The sequence below is a fragment of the Polyodon spathula genome, chromosome 6 (genome assembly GCF_017654505.1).
Source record: "Polyodon spathula isolate WHYD16114869_AA chromosome 6, ASM1765450v1, whole genome shotgun sequence".
Taxonomy (NCBI): Eukaryota; Metazoa; Chordata; class Actinopteri; order Acipenseriformes; family Polyodontidae; genus Polyodon; species Polyodon spathula.
The window spans coordinates 50,955,488-50,970,202 of NC_054539.1; the positions used below are offsets into that span (position 1 = coordinate 50,955,488).

At 36.2% G+C, this 14,715-nt stretch overlaps 1 protein-coding gene across 2 annotated transcripts in view; it reads right to left on the minus strand.

Annotated features, from left to right (window-relative positions):
* Positions 1 to 14,715, minus strand: part of LOC121317298 (tau-tubulin kinase 1-like) — a 78,379-nt gene that overhangs the window by 33,447 nt on the left and 30,217 nt on the right. For both annotated transcript variants that reach the window (XM_041253094.1, XM_041253093.1), the window contains 5 exons: positions 6,818 to 6,883; positions 6,185 to 6,277; positions 5,937 to 6,062; positions 4,579 to 4,733; positions 447 to 648 (listed from right to left, as the gene is read on the minus strand). In XM_041253094.1, the coding sequence (XP_041109028.1) occupies positions 447 to 648; positions 4,579 to 4,733; positions 5,937 to 6,062; positions 6,185 to 6,277; positions 6,818 to 6,883 (642 nt within the window). The remainder of the gene's footprint in view (positions 1 to 446; positions 649 to 4,578; positions 4,734 to 5,936; positions 6,063 to 6,184; positions 6,278 to 6,817; positions 6,884 to 14,715) is intronic.

The following is a 14,715-nucleotide window of genomic DNA, read 5'->3' on the forward strand; positions in this document are numbered from 1 at the left end:
TGAATCAAGTCAGTAAAAAGAATCGAACTGCACGCCACTCATTTTCAGGCCAGAAAAAGAGGTTTAAATAGCACGCCTATCAGTGGTTAAAGCCTGGTTTCCATATGCACTAATACATGTGCACACTAAAATTAAAGCCCTATAGTAAATACCATGGGAATATAGCTCATCTCATTATTCGGAGCATTAGCATAAATGCATTACCATAAAAATCACATACTCATTCTGATTACCATAGTGTGAAGAACTAAATTAAGTGCCTGCCATAATATGCTAAGTATCGCACGCATATTATGAATGAATAAAATGAATAAAATTGCAATAGGAAATATGGAAATCATTAACTTGCACACAAATTGCAATTACCGTGCACCATAAAGTTTCGCGTCCTTTTGTAAATGAGGCTTTTCTTGGCAGTTAAATGCCATTAGTAAGACCAACATTACCTTGCTGATGCTGATCCTGAGTTTGTTGCGGTTGAAGTCGGTGTCTTCCCACACCTCCCCTTCATTTGGCAGCTGTCCCTCTACTTGCCTTCCAGGCAGGACAGGAGGGGCGTTCTCCTGGTCACTGAGGTGTTCATCCTGCAGAACATCATCTGTGTTTTCTCTCTGTAAATCACCGGGCACTGGAGTGACATTGACAACCCTAAACAACAGGGGAAAAAAAGGCTGCATTTCTAGTAGTTGTAAATTTAAATGGCAGCCTGCCAAAATACAGAGACAAATACCATTTACAACATGTGTAGTTAGCAAGTTACAGCGATCTATAAATAATAACATACAAAAAAGCACCCACAGTTAAACAAAGCATCCCTGGAGGGAATAATGTAAGGGAAATGGAGCTCAGTGTAATTAAATGATTTGTAAACAGGAATTTAAATGGATATGTGAAAACATTCCCTGAAGTAGAAATGTAACCATTACCGAATGGATATTTACCTCCTAAAGTCCCGAAACCTGAATAATATATCAAAGCTGCTCGCAGAACCTGTGACATGGCCTGCCCCCAAGGGCACAAAATGACAGCGCTCACAGACCTCAACATCATTTTTCCTTCAAGCCTGCTGCAATCATGTACGCAGTGACCTTGAAGGTTAATGGTTACATTTCTATTTCAGGGAACCAGGGTTATGATAATAACCTAACGTTCCCTTTCAAGTATGAAATGTAACCATTACTTAATGGGTAGAAATACCAAAGAAGTCACAAGGTAATATTGCAGACCAACTGGAATGCTACAAGGCTCACAAAGGCATCTTACGCGTTACCATGAGGAACCCAGTACAAGTAGATAGGGCTATAAAATTGAGGGAGAACTCACCTCTATGTTTATGTTGTAAGGGTTGAGCTCAAGGCTGCCCTTGGGGCTCTTGTTCCAAATCCAGGGTTTTGTGGATCCACAACATTCAGCTGATAGAACCGTGTAAAAGTATGGGGAGAAGCCCACACTGCTGTATCGCAAATGTCCCTGACAGATGCACCCTGGAATAAAGCTCACAAAGTTGCTATGCCCCTGGCAGAATGGGCAGTGAGTTTCTCTGGAGGGGGCAAGTTGGCTCGTTGGTCGAAATGGAGGAGGACCGTGTCTGAATTGCAGAGAACAGCTGGTCTGTACAGTATTGAGCACCCAGGTGTCCAAGGTGCATTGATGCCAGTACTCCAGGTGACTTCCTGAAAAGGGGCCCTGGGCCTGTGGCAGCAAACTGTTAGGCTTGCTGCTTTGCTTGAGGCTTAGCCTGAGGCTTTTGTCTCTGCGCTTGACGGTGGAACTTATTGAAGTTTCCTCTTTGCGTAGCCGCAGGCTGGTTGTAAAAAGCTCCTATGGCTTTAGCAGGAGACGGCTGGGCCAGCCTCTGAGATTGTTGGAACCTTGGCCGCCAGTTGGGAGCTGGTCTGGAAAGCAGACGCCCAATGAGAGCGCTGCAACATATTATCTACCGCAGGACCAAAAGTATGTCCTGGAGTAATGCGAGCATCCAGCAATTGTGCCTTGTCCCCATCCGCTTTATGCGCCTATTAATGCAGTAAGGTTTCTACCCACTGCCTGCCTGTTGAATTTTGATATAGGGAGCAGGTTTTTATTCACCAGCCCCAGTCTGTGGCTCTGTGAAAGAGACTTTAACAAACAGCTCTGGTAAGCCAACAAGATGCTGTTGTAATTGCCCAGCCGCGCAGCAAACGTACCAGCCGAGTAAGCCTTCTTGAGAATAATCTCCGAAACCCTGCATTGTTTCTTTGGGCAGGTAACGTCCTTGTTCGAAAGCGCTAGCTTTGGGGCTTGCAACTGTCATTCAATAGCAGCATCTGCTGGTGGAAAATCAGCCAAGACAAGCTTTTCTGCCTCATGTAAGCTGTACAGCATCCCCAAGGAACATGAAACAGCAGGCGCTGTAGTTGGGTGACCCCAGCATGAATGCACCTCCAACAGTACGGTACTGTGCACAGAGGAAGGTACCCCTGGTATGGTACGGTGCACACTGTGCACAACATGGTATGGCGGGCAATACACGGTATGAATCAAACGGTATGATATGGCGTATGGAGCACAGTACGGTGCAATGATAAGTACACACGGTACAGTGTAAACAGTACGGTACAGTGCCCATTGCATGGTAACACACGGTACGGTGCAATGGTAAGTTATGGCACGATACACTACCGTTACAGCAACCTCGTTCACTAAGAACAGTGGTACATCAGTGACCTGCAGTTACTGAGGCAATATGCAGGATGCCCACCTGAATAGCTTCTGGCTTAACACAACACAGCCGTAAGACTGGAGAACCATGACAGCCTTCACAATGGCACTGCAAGCAGACCAGAGCATCAACGAAACACTGTGGGAAGGACTGCCAGCAAAAGTCAAAGCGGAGCACAAAGCCGCTGAGGGTCTAACGATACAACCATGGCTGAGTGCACAAACATGAATTAAATTTTACTAAAACACGTAAAAACAATCGCAATAAGTGTTAAAACACAAGCAAAAAGTGTTCTTGTTCAATAAAACGGCTTCCGGTGCACAGAGGTCAAGGTTGAACAAGGCGCACTGTAACATTCATGCTGAAAGGTAGCTGCAGTTCATTTCAGTATCTAGTGTGTTGTTACTACTGAACAAGCTGCTTAAAGATGCCGAAAAGGATAAAAATCACCCCAAAGATCAGGTCAAGGAGTTTGGCAATAGCCATCCGATAACAAAGTCTAACTCGGAGATAAACTAGTATGAATACTATTTGTAGTTTTTTATTATTACTACACAAAATATTTGTTTGTCTGTTTATATAAATGACTGATGGCATTGGTGAGCTTATAACTTCCTTAGAATTTAAAAAAGTGTACCAATAAATACTTCCTGTGTTAACTGTTATTCAATAGTGCTGTTTGTGTATCTTATAACGTGAGGGGAGAGGGGGGGGCGGGCGCGGTTGGGTCGTCAATTTTAGTCTTTTATTTTAAAGATTAAAAAACATGCCTGTAACTGAACAACACCTAACTTTACTGAGAGAATAATAAAAAAAAAAAAAAAAAAACACTCAGGTCAGAGGTCCATGCCATGGACACCAACACATTTATCACATAGTGTGTATGACTATATAACAGAGCAAACAAAGTCAGTATCTCAAATGGTCTCTGAGGTTTGTAAAAACAAGTTAATGTACAATATCCACATTCTAATTTAGCCTAGTGAATCATAAAATACAGTTGTCCCAAGTCAGACAGGCTGTGAGGTCTGCATATTTATTTTGCAATGAGAAGCTTAATATTTAGTTTGTATGTAGTTGTGTCACATTTTAAAAACCATACTGAATTACTGTTGATTCAATATAATCAGGTCACTGAAAGCCATCAGCCAACATTTGATAGCCCTAGTCTTCGGTGAAAGCCAAGATGTCCACTCTACACACAAGGCAAAATGCAGTACTGGAAGGACTAGCAGCTGGATGTGCTGTTCTTTACTTGTTTTGCAACATTGAAAACCAGTCAGCTTTGTGAACATTTACTACACAGCAGCAATAGTACACAATGGATTGTTTGTCAAGTACATTCCTTACCTATACTGCATATGATGTAGTACATGCATGGTTTTATTAGAACAGGACTAGTTTTTCTGAAGATTTTGCCCTGAACAGCTTAACTAATCAGCTTATAGAAAAAGAATAAGTAGTACAACATGACATACAGAAACAGGATGTGGAATAACAACTTAATATATGTACAATCACTGTAAACATATTTGAATAAAAAAACAAGATCAGGTGTAATGGTAATAAGATTTTACTCCAGCACCTACAAGACTTGTTGTACTAGCTGCAGTACTGTACATCCCGATGAGACAACATACTGTCGACACGGATGCAGTGAAAGCAAACACAAACCCCTTGAGCAGAACAAAAAAAATTCTGCCAAAAGCTGTCTCCAACATAAATGCATTTCAATCATGAAATTAAATCATATCTAACTACTTATATAACTTACTATACAATAAAGTAATGGGTTGGATAATGCAAAATCCAAACTGGGGGAAAAAGAAAAAAGGAATATGTGCAATCCAGTTCCTCTGGAATTATAATTTGCTTACCCGACCATGGCCGCCGTCTGCCTTGTGTTGTGCTGCGGTGGGGTAGAGGTGCTGGTTGATAATAATGAATCAGTTCCTCCTTTCTCCCAGTCAAATGGTTCATTTTCAGTTATAGTTCGTTCTTTCATGCTGTTCTCAAACACTGACATTAAAAGCTGAAAATGCAAGTAAAGTAACACAGTTATAAAATATGAGAGGTATTTGCCGTTTTTGTTTGTGTGTGCCTGTGACTGAGAGACCGTGTTGCTGGTTCTTGGAGTCCATGTGTGCCTTTAAGGAAGCAGCTGGGATGAGACATGCTGCTAAGCAGCTAATTGAGCAGGTAGGCTCGTTTGGCGCTGACCTGATCGAGAGGTTCGGATTAGCTGGAGGGAGTGCCCGGGGAGACTGCGTGGAGCTCAAAAAGCGTCTGTACTACAGCTCGAAGCTACTGCATGGTCATAGCCATACAGATGGGCGTTGAGCAAATGCTTGCTTGCTTGCTAGAGAGGGTACGTGGAGTAGCAGGTTCCTGGAGCAGGATGTTTCTTTTAGTGGGACTAGGGCTTGCCTTGTGTGGCAAACTTTTATTTTTAGCTTTGTTTTGTTTTGTTTTCTTTATTAAATGTGACACGGGGCTACCATTGCTTTTACCCTAGTGTCAGCACTCATGTTTATTAAATGTACGCACCTGTACGGCGTGTCAACACTCAATGCTCTGTGTCTGCCTCAGCATTATTCAGTGACGACCAACGTATGTAACAAACCCCCTTCGTTACAGTGCCTTTCAACAAAATCCAGTAAACAGGAGTTTATGCTTGACTTAACTTCTTTTCATAATAACTATTCCTCATACTAAATGATTTACATATTCTTCAAGATGAAATATAAACTCAGGGCCTACGTTTATCTAATCCTTGCTCATTTTCAAACACGAGCATTGTATTCCAATTCCAACAAGTATTGTTACTTCCACTATTGTATATCATCTTTCAATAATAACAGTTTTAACATAGATAGGGCTCATTTCATAAAAGTTGTTGTTTATTGTCTCAGTATATTCAATTTAATTTAAAACTATCAAAAGTCATCAATACTGGTAAAGTGATTTGTGTTATTGCACTTTCGCTATTGTAACAGGACAGGGGCTGGACTGAACCAATGACCATACAAACCACAAGCGTGTAAACCACAAATCAAAGGAGCTATGGTTGCTTGCAGTAATATAGAGATTTTAAACATCCCACCATCAGAATTCAGAATCCGCAAAGGCAGCGCATCATATAATACAGTGTTCAAGAATCCCTCCCCTTTGTATGACATCACCAACCATAAGGGTTCCCTGTTGATATGTGGATTTAAATGAGTAATGTTTTTACCTGGTAGTCTGGTTTGGTGAAATAATCAAGGCTTGATACATGATCCAAGAAGATATGAAACTCTGAAGGCATGTGTTTTAGCAGCACCCTGTGATCATATCTCTCCTTGATCTGACCCACTTGCTCCTATTAAAGACAATTTAAAAAAAAAAAGTTCTATTGAACCTTTACAAATTTAGCATATGTATTTTGATTCTCTGTGTGTTAATTTTTAAATCACTGACTTCATTTGTAGCAGATGTACCAACCTTATCTTTAATTTTGCGCCAAGGTAGCTGTCCAACTGCAAATTCAACCAACATGTAAAATAAGGACCACAGGTCATCGTGTCGACCCATTTCCTGTAAAATATTACACAACAAAAATAATTATGTTTTGTCATGTATGTGAAAACAGACTCCATTTGCCAACTCATACTGGAAGGGGATAAATTATTTCACTTCTCTTTTTGTGTCCACACAGGGACAAATCATAATGTATGGGACCAAATTATCTAAAGGTTAAAGTACCACGGACATAAGTTGAATATGTACTGAATGAGATGGAAAGTTGAAAACAATTGAAGTGGCTTGAAAAATGCTCAACAATTACCTTTAAAAAAAACAAAAAAAAAACAACATGCACCCTTTGACAAATGGACTTGTGTTATACAGCATAAAGATTGAATGTTATATACAAGGTGTGCAGTACTCAGGTAATAATAGTCTCTATAGTATATTGATAGGATTGCATACAAGAGCTATGTGTTATACAAGGGGTACATTTTATAGCAGAGTTGCACATTATACAAGGGATGTAACCCAAGGCTGCTAAGTCTTGCACATTATATTGGATCCCTTTCATCCGACACAGAAGAAATACAGAACTAAAATGTTACTCACTTTGTTTTTATGTGCATTTACTGCAGCATAACGAACAGTTCCCCGAAATCCTGCAACATTTCTAGGCTAAAAAAAAAAGAAGATAAAAAAAGTAGATATATTTTACAAATTAATAACAAGCATTATTCTTTAAGGTAAAAACATTTTACATTAAAAAGCTATAAGATTAATTGAATTGATTAAAAAAAAAGAGAAAAAAAAACAAAACACAATCTTAAAACTAAAAATCAACACAAAAGCACAAAGCCAGGGATCTCATCAGGACACTTACAAATTACATGCTAAACTCTAAATGAAAATTGTTTGTTCCATCTTTTTTACTTATATAGATGCCTTACAGTTCAATCTCGTGTTTTATTTTGGGGCCTAGAGGTGGGATTAATAAAATGAACACACCTTCACAGTCCTTACACAATCATTTGAAGATACATATATTTGTACTGCGAAAAAAATGATTGAATGTCACTGTAGTGAAGAGAACACTGGTTGGTGAAACATATGGGCAAGAGATACTGGGCTTCAATTTCTCAATAGTACAATTTTGTATAAACAAAAAATACCCTCTTCAAAGTTACCAAAACAGTAACATACTCAGGCATTTATGTGCTAATAACAATTTTGAGTAAAAAAAAAACTGAGAATCTGGACCAATTGAAATGCAATCCTACTGATTAAAAAAAAGGGTCCCAAGCCAGATGTCATTGTTATTTTTATTACCCTGGTAATCTGTACCCTGGTACTCCTTTGAGACATAGTCACACTTCATACTAGTATGACTATATGACACTAGCAATAATATAATTATGTATAATACCTTGTAAACACTTTGTATGGCCAACATTTGTTTGACAGGCAAATACATTTCCAGACGAGATCCCTGCCTAGTATTCTGACACAGGAAGCTTGGTGACAGAACACTCACAACTTTACTGCACTGTGATGGTAACAAGCAGCTGATGGAGTAACACTTCAAACATTTGCTTGTAAATAAAAGGCCAAAAGGAACTGTAAAACAAAAAAAAAAGGAAAATCAACATAGTATGACAGAACATAAACAGCAAACAATACAAAAATGAAATGAAGGAGTAAAAACTTTTTTTTTTTTTTTTTTTTTTTTAATATGGTGACTTAAGTTCTATGTTTAAAATAATTGGTAATGATGATGAATCCCTGAAATGTTTGTGAAAACTGAATTGACTTTAAGAGTCCATAGATGCATGTACTACTTTTTCCCTGTCATGATTTGTTACAACTGTGCTGCCAGCAAATCTCCAATTGTTCAGTGCCTAGGAAAAATTCAGTAATCAAAATGAGAATTGATGTTGGTGTCTCAGATGAGTAAACAAAAATAAATAAATAAATAAATAAAACACACAATACGTGGGAATGGAGTGACATCTTACTTTTAAATTAAGTGTTTTGTTATTTTATTTGAATTACCCATATATATTAATTTAATTTACACAATTTGCACTATAGTTGTATGTAAACACACCGGACCGTGTTCATTAAGCATTAGCGCTCTTATAAGCTTTGCCGTACTTTTCTGATACTGCAGCTCACCATTGCAAAAGGCGTTGATTCCATAATCAATCAATCAATCAATCAATCAATATTTATTTTATATAGCGCCTTTCATAGTGGACTACCATCACAAAGCGCTTAACAAGTTTGTTGTAAACACACTGTTTTTGCCAGTTCTTAATAATACATTTCTCTGCATACTTCATATAGCAACAAACAGTACAGGTTTAGCTATTAATTCTGCCAAGAAAAAGTAGATCAGGTTCAAAGATTAAAACACAACATGAAGCACGTCAATTTTGCTCAACTAAATATGTTTGAAAAATATCTAGTTAAACTCCCCTTTGAAATAAATAGTAGAGCTAGATTTGTACGTTTAATGCGACGACTCCCTACCTTTGTGGGAGTGATTAAAAGCCGGACCAGGACCAAGCTACCCAGACAGGGCATTAAAAGGGGTCAGATCATTGGAAATCCTACACCAAATGATTACTCCCTACCCATACATTACATACCAACAGGAATTATCATTATAAGATTTTGTTTATTTTTATTAACAAAAACAATACTAATGGTGACTTCAACAAGCTCTGGTTTCCTGGTGCTGACGAAGTTGCCCATGAAGGCCAATTTACTCGTTCGTTGGGATGTCACTCTACTGAAAAATCAGAGACAGCACTTCCTGATCAACACACTGTCATCATCCATCAGCGCACTAAAACCCAGTGACGCTGTAGTTCCACTTGACCCGAGAAGTATTTGAACAGAAATGGAAGATGAAGCACTTCAGTTAGTTTTTTTGCTTGTAAAACCCGAAATCACTCAAACTGCTATGTCTCAATACAGGGTTATCATTTTTTATTTATTTTTTGTATAGAAAGTGAATGTACTAGTTTAAGGTTTGATACAGACCTAACTTTTCATCACACATAGCCACACCATAGAATAAATGTCTACTGTGGATAGACAGACAGACTGGAAAAATAATTACCAACTGATAAAACATATAGGCCTAGGTATCATGGTATGGACATTTGACAATATTTTAACAATTAGTAAAGAATATTTTTTCAGCAAAGGAAGTTCAGACAAAGTCTGTGGGATGTACATGCCAGGCATAAAAAATCCACTGTAAAAAGAGGGGCTCTGCAGATGATGGGCAAAAGATACACTCAAATGTCATTCCTAGACCCATACATGACACATAGCAAACGAATATCGATTCTTAAGTAAGTCTTCTGCTTAACTGATGCTGTTTTGAGTGGAATCATGTTTATTTTGTCTGTATTACACAGATTGATATATCCAAGAGCATTGGCCAGGGTGAAAACTGAGAGCTTTCTGCTTGAGGTTGAATTTCCCAGTTTGAGGTTTCTTATTTCTCAGTGAACTTCTTCACCATTCATCACACCAAGGTGTACTTCACAACTTGTCACCTTGTGAGAAGAAGCACTATAATTCAATTAAAAGTTTCACTGAAGAAAAACATACTCTGTACCATTCATAATGTTTCACAAAAAAAAGTAAGTCAGTTAATTAAAATAATTTTTATTGATGTTTACAGAAGAAAAATGTTGAACAAAATCTCAGAATTCCAGTATTTTTATCCAAATATTTTATATTTTTAGTTATTTTGTTTTTAAATAATAATCTATTGTATTTTAATATTTAATATAATTGTTTATGTATTCCCTAGTTATTTTTTCTTTCTTAAATGTCATTAAATAAAACAATCGTAAATGCAATAACTGAAAAACAGTGCAATGTAATAACTATATACAGTTAAACCATATGTGTTTAGAACACAGGCATATACGTTAGAGCTACACCTTGACATTCACTGATCTGCCACGAAGGTGAACAGCAATATTCTTTATAACTTTGTCGAACAGATGCAGCATCAGCACTGCATGTGTTGGCTCCAATTTGTGCACCATTTTTGATTCACGACCCATCCAATTTGTTTCGCCAACGCCTCTCCACAACATTTCCATCTGCATCTTCACTGTCTACAGCATTTGGGGGCAGTACATGTTCTGTTGTGGAGACAGAATATGTTCTACTTGCTGCAGGTAGTTATAAATTATAAGTTATAAATTACTTTATTCAACTTTGCGTGAATGGGCTTCCTAAATACTCATTACCTTGTGGTTCGAATTCCAAAGGCATATTCAATTACTCTCCTCGCCCTTGAAAGCCTGTAATTGAATAGTCTGTCTTCTTATGGAAGGCTACAGCCAGGAAAGGGTCTCATTAAACTGAAACTATGGAGAAAACATTAAGGGAAATGCTTCACCCCCAACAAACACATAAGACACTGCAGATTACTTGCACTGGGTAAATCAAGATCCCCAGCTTCCATTTTCTGTCCAAAAGCAGATCTCGTAAATGCGCCTCTGTCACTTTGTCATCTTCGGACATCAACCAAAGTAAAACAATATTGAGCAATATAGCCTGCCAACAATACAATGCTATATGTTGCTTTATAATTAAAATAGGCTGAACTAGCATTATAACAACATGCTTTCCATTTATGGCTCCGGATTTCTACAAAGAGAAACACTATCTGTCTCCATCTGTACAGCAAGGAACATGTATAACCTGGGGCTGCAATACATCCCATAAAGCAGAACACGTTCCTCAATAATCAAGCCAATCTCTGATTTGGAGATTCTGAATGAGAACGCGAGCGATTGCTGCAAGTCTCCTGATGCCAGATAACTGAAACAAATACAACAGTACAAAAAACTTACTACACTGTGGAGGAAACAATCTTATCGATTAATTTTTCAAATTTAAAATGAACAAAGCATGCAAAAAACATTTTCAAGTTAAATAATAGCAGTAATATGCCAATTGTATGAAACATTTAGTTTTTGACATTTACAAGTCAACTTAAAGCTGTATATTTAAGTTACAATTTATATCTGAGTTACCACTGCACATTCCAGTTAAATTAAAATGACTGTCTAGTCCGTAGCATCAAGAAGCAAAATAGGAAACAATATGCCTAAACTGTAACAAATCTTTAATTTAATATCTGATCCGTTAACAATGTAGCTGTTTTACAGCAGGTGCTATAATGTATCACCTTGTCAAGCCCAGCTGATTGTTGCTTCTTGCAGGATCACTGTTTTCAGACATCATCATAGCAGCAGTCCTGTTTTCAGCTCGTTTTACCAGCGTTTCATTGTTTTAGCTGTATTTAAAAAATTCTGGTAAAACAGTGAATGTTTTCTTTGATGAAGAAACCAATTAATATTATGTAGTCCTCAAATATTGTACTTGTTTGTGGTTAGGTATTGTGCATGTGTAGGAAAACGCTATTTAAAAGGTCTCTGATCCCTCTAAACTAAGTGATTAAGTAACTAATAACATATAATATTATATTATTATAATTAGCATTAAAATGTGATATCTTTTTATAATCTTTTGTTAATAATCATTGGAATATATATATATATATATATATATATATATATATATATATATATATATATATATATATATATATATATATATTAGCTCAAAGAGCCAGCTGCCCAACATTTCGATATGTTGTATATATGTATATATATTCTGATCACCTGAAAGTAGCCTATTTACCTGAGAGTCAACGTCAACCTTTGGTACTCGATTGGTTGGTTTTTGATATAGATTAGGTGCCACTATTGATACCAGTTGTTCAGAAACTTCATTTTTAAGTATCGAGAAAAAGTTGATGTCACCCAATTTCCTTTCTTGGATAAGCCTGTGGTATTTGCCAAACTGTTATTGTTTGAGGTGGACTTCTCGCATATCAGCAAGTTTAGTACGTTGTCTTCTCCTTCTCCTGTGGGTTTATAGTACGCTGAGAGACGATGACAGTGTGTTGATCTTGATCGGGCGATGCTGTCGCGGTTTTTCAGTTGAGTGACAGTCCAGCGAACAAGTGTAAACTGCCCTTCACAGGGAGCTCTTCTTTAGCATCAGGAAACAGAGCTTGGTGAAATGATCATTAGGATTATTTTTGTTAATAAAAAAAAAAAGCAAAATTTTATAATGATAATTCCTGTTGGTATGTAATGTATGGGAATTTTGGACGATTCGACCAGTTTTAATGCCTTTATTATCGCTTCAGATAATATTAAATAAGACTTCTGGTTGAACGTATTAGTTTTCAAAGGTTTCAAATATCATTAAATGCGATTGATGGTTAAACATATTTGTTTTTTCAATGTTGTATTTAGTATTTCATGAAAAATTCTTTAAATAAAGCTTTATACTGACCATTTTTTAATTGCACAAAATTCCTTGAATATATTTGAAAAGGGTTTGTAAAGTTCTACGGTACCAGTAGTATTTGATATGTTGCCAAAGTCAGAACACAAGCTTGTTGAATTGAACAATTAGTATGAGTTTAAAGATTGTAGTTTTCATATCACAAACTGTAGCTGTTCTCAATTACTTTTTTTCTAACATTGCTAGTAAAGCAGCATTGAAAAGTATTATTACTTCGCTGCATTTTTAGATTGCCAAATGTACTGAATTTTACATTAACATGAGAAAATCTGTATTTTGAGCTATTAGAGTCGAAAAAGATTAGTAAATCATAATATATAATATCGAAATTAGATTAGTTCGTATATAATTAAAAAGATTATAATATATATATATATATATATAGATATATCTATATAAATATTATTATATATTATATTTATGTAATTAATAACTATTAAACTTTTTTTCTTAAACAGGTCTATCATGTTATTGTTTTATTCAGACTTGCAAAATATGTCACAACAGTCAGTCATGTCTACACAGCTGTGTAAATCCATACAGATATAATCAAACTTTAAATAAATTAAATAAGCTTTGACAATGTGAAATACAGCTGATGTATTTTAAGTTATATTTTTAAAAAATAGATGCATCACACCAAATACTAAAGATAACACTGTGTAGATTTCAACATTTGCAAACCTTAAGTCAATAAGAAACAATGGAGACGATTAGGATCCAAGTCCAGTTACATCCAGATTTATTTTGGGAGAAAATCCCAGCAAGTTTGTAACTAAATACACCCCAAAAAATAAAAGAACCAGTATTAGTCTTTTAGTGTCCCACAATCCACTGCATAAGAAAGGGTTAACTGATCCAAAGAAATGTATTTGAGAAAAAAAAAAAAAAAACAGGATCATCTGCTTGCAAACATCAGCAAAAGGCTCAGCCATGTGATTAAATTCAGCAGGTGTTTTTTTTTTATTTTTTTTTTTTTTGGAAATGGTCAGTATGATTTACTACTAAATGCCTATTTAGTACTATTGCATTGCAAGTATATTTTTTATTTTGTACACAATTAAGAAATTGTACATACTTCTGTCACAATATGCATTTTATTTATAGCTAACTTAGCGCTGTATACAAATGATATACCATGAAATATATTTTAATTTAGCATATCTTACTAAACCACGTTTTCCTAATGTTACTGCTACGATGCATGGGACATCGATTGTAATATGGTATTATTAGCAAAACATCACACAATTTGTTTATTTATATGTCACTGGTTGCAGTAGTTCCTATACTGTCTCATTAATTAAATACTGTGTTCCACTACCAGCAGCTCTCACTAGCCTTTCAGAAAGCCTGTATATTTCAGTATTATTAAAGTTTTAGAGGCGTCACCTATTGCTTTAATCTCAGCTGTGCTCTGGCATCATATACACGGGCATGGAACTATGCGCACTTCATTGATACCGTGCTTCGATGCATTTCGTGCACCCCTCTTCATCCTTCTCAATAATATGTAAATGGTTGTGCATTATACTAAAACAACTACAGTACTTCTCAATAACTTTAAAACCTGGAAAATTAAATGGTTAGTTAACACTATTATTTCTAAATTAAATATTATATAATTGTCTAGTTTCACAGACCCTGCTGCTTGGACTGCTTTGCCTAAAATACCATGAGTCAGTTTCATAGACTATAAGATATATATATATATATATATATATATATATATATATATATATATATATATATATATATATATATATATATATATATATATATATATATATATATATATATATATATATATATATGACAGACAGAGAGAGAGCAAGAGAGAGATATTCAGTACATTTACTGTACATGCTACAATGTCTTATCGTTAGCTGCCTCAAATGTATTAGTAAATTACAGCTTGATATCTATATCCAGTAAGAAATCATAGTTCATTCCAAACAATAACTCTAAATCATTGTCTTCTTTCAGTGTCAATTGTAGTTTTGGCTGAAGGTCATTTTCAGTAAAAGGTATGACACTTGTTCACAGTTTACCATTGCTTCTAAAAACTGCTGCAGTGCAGGTTGAATCATGAG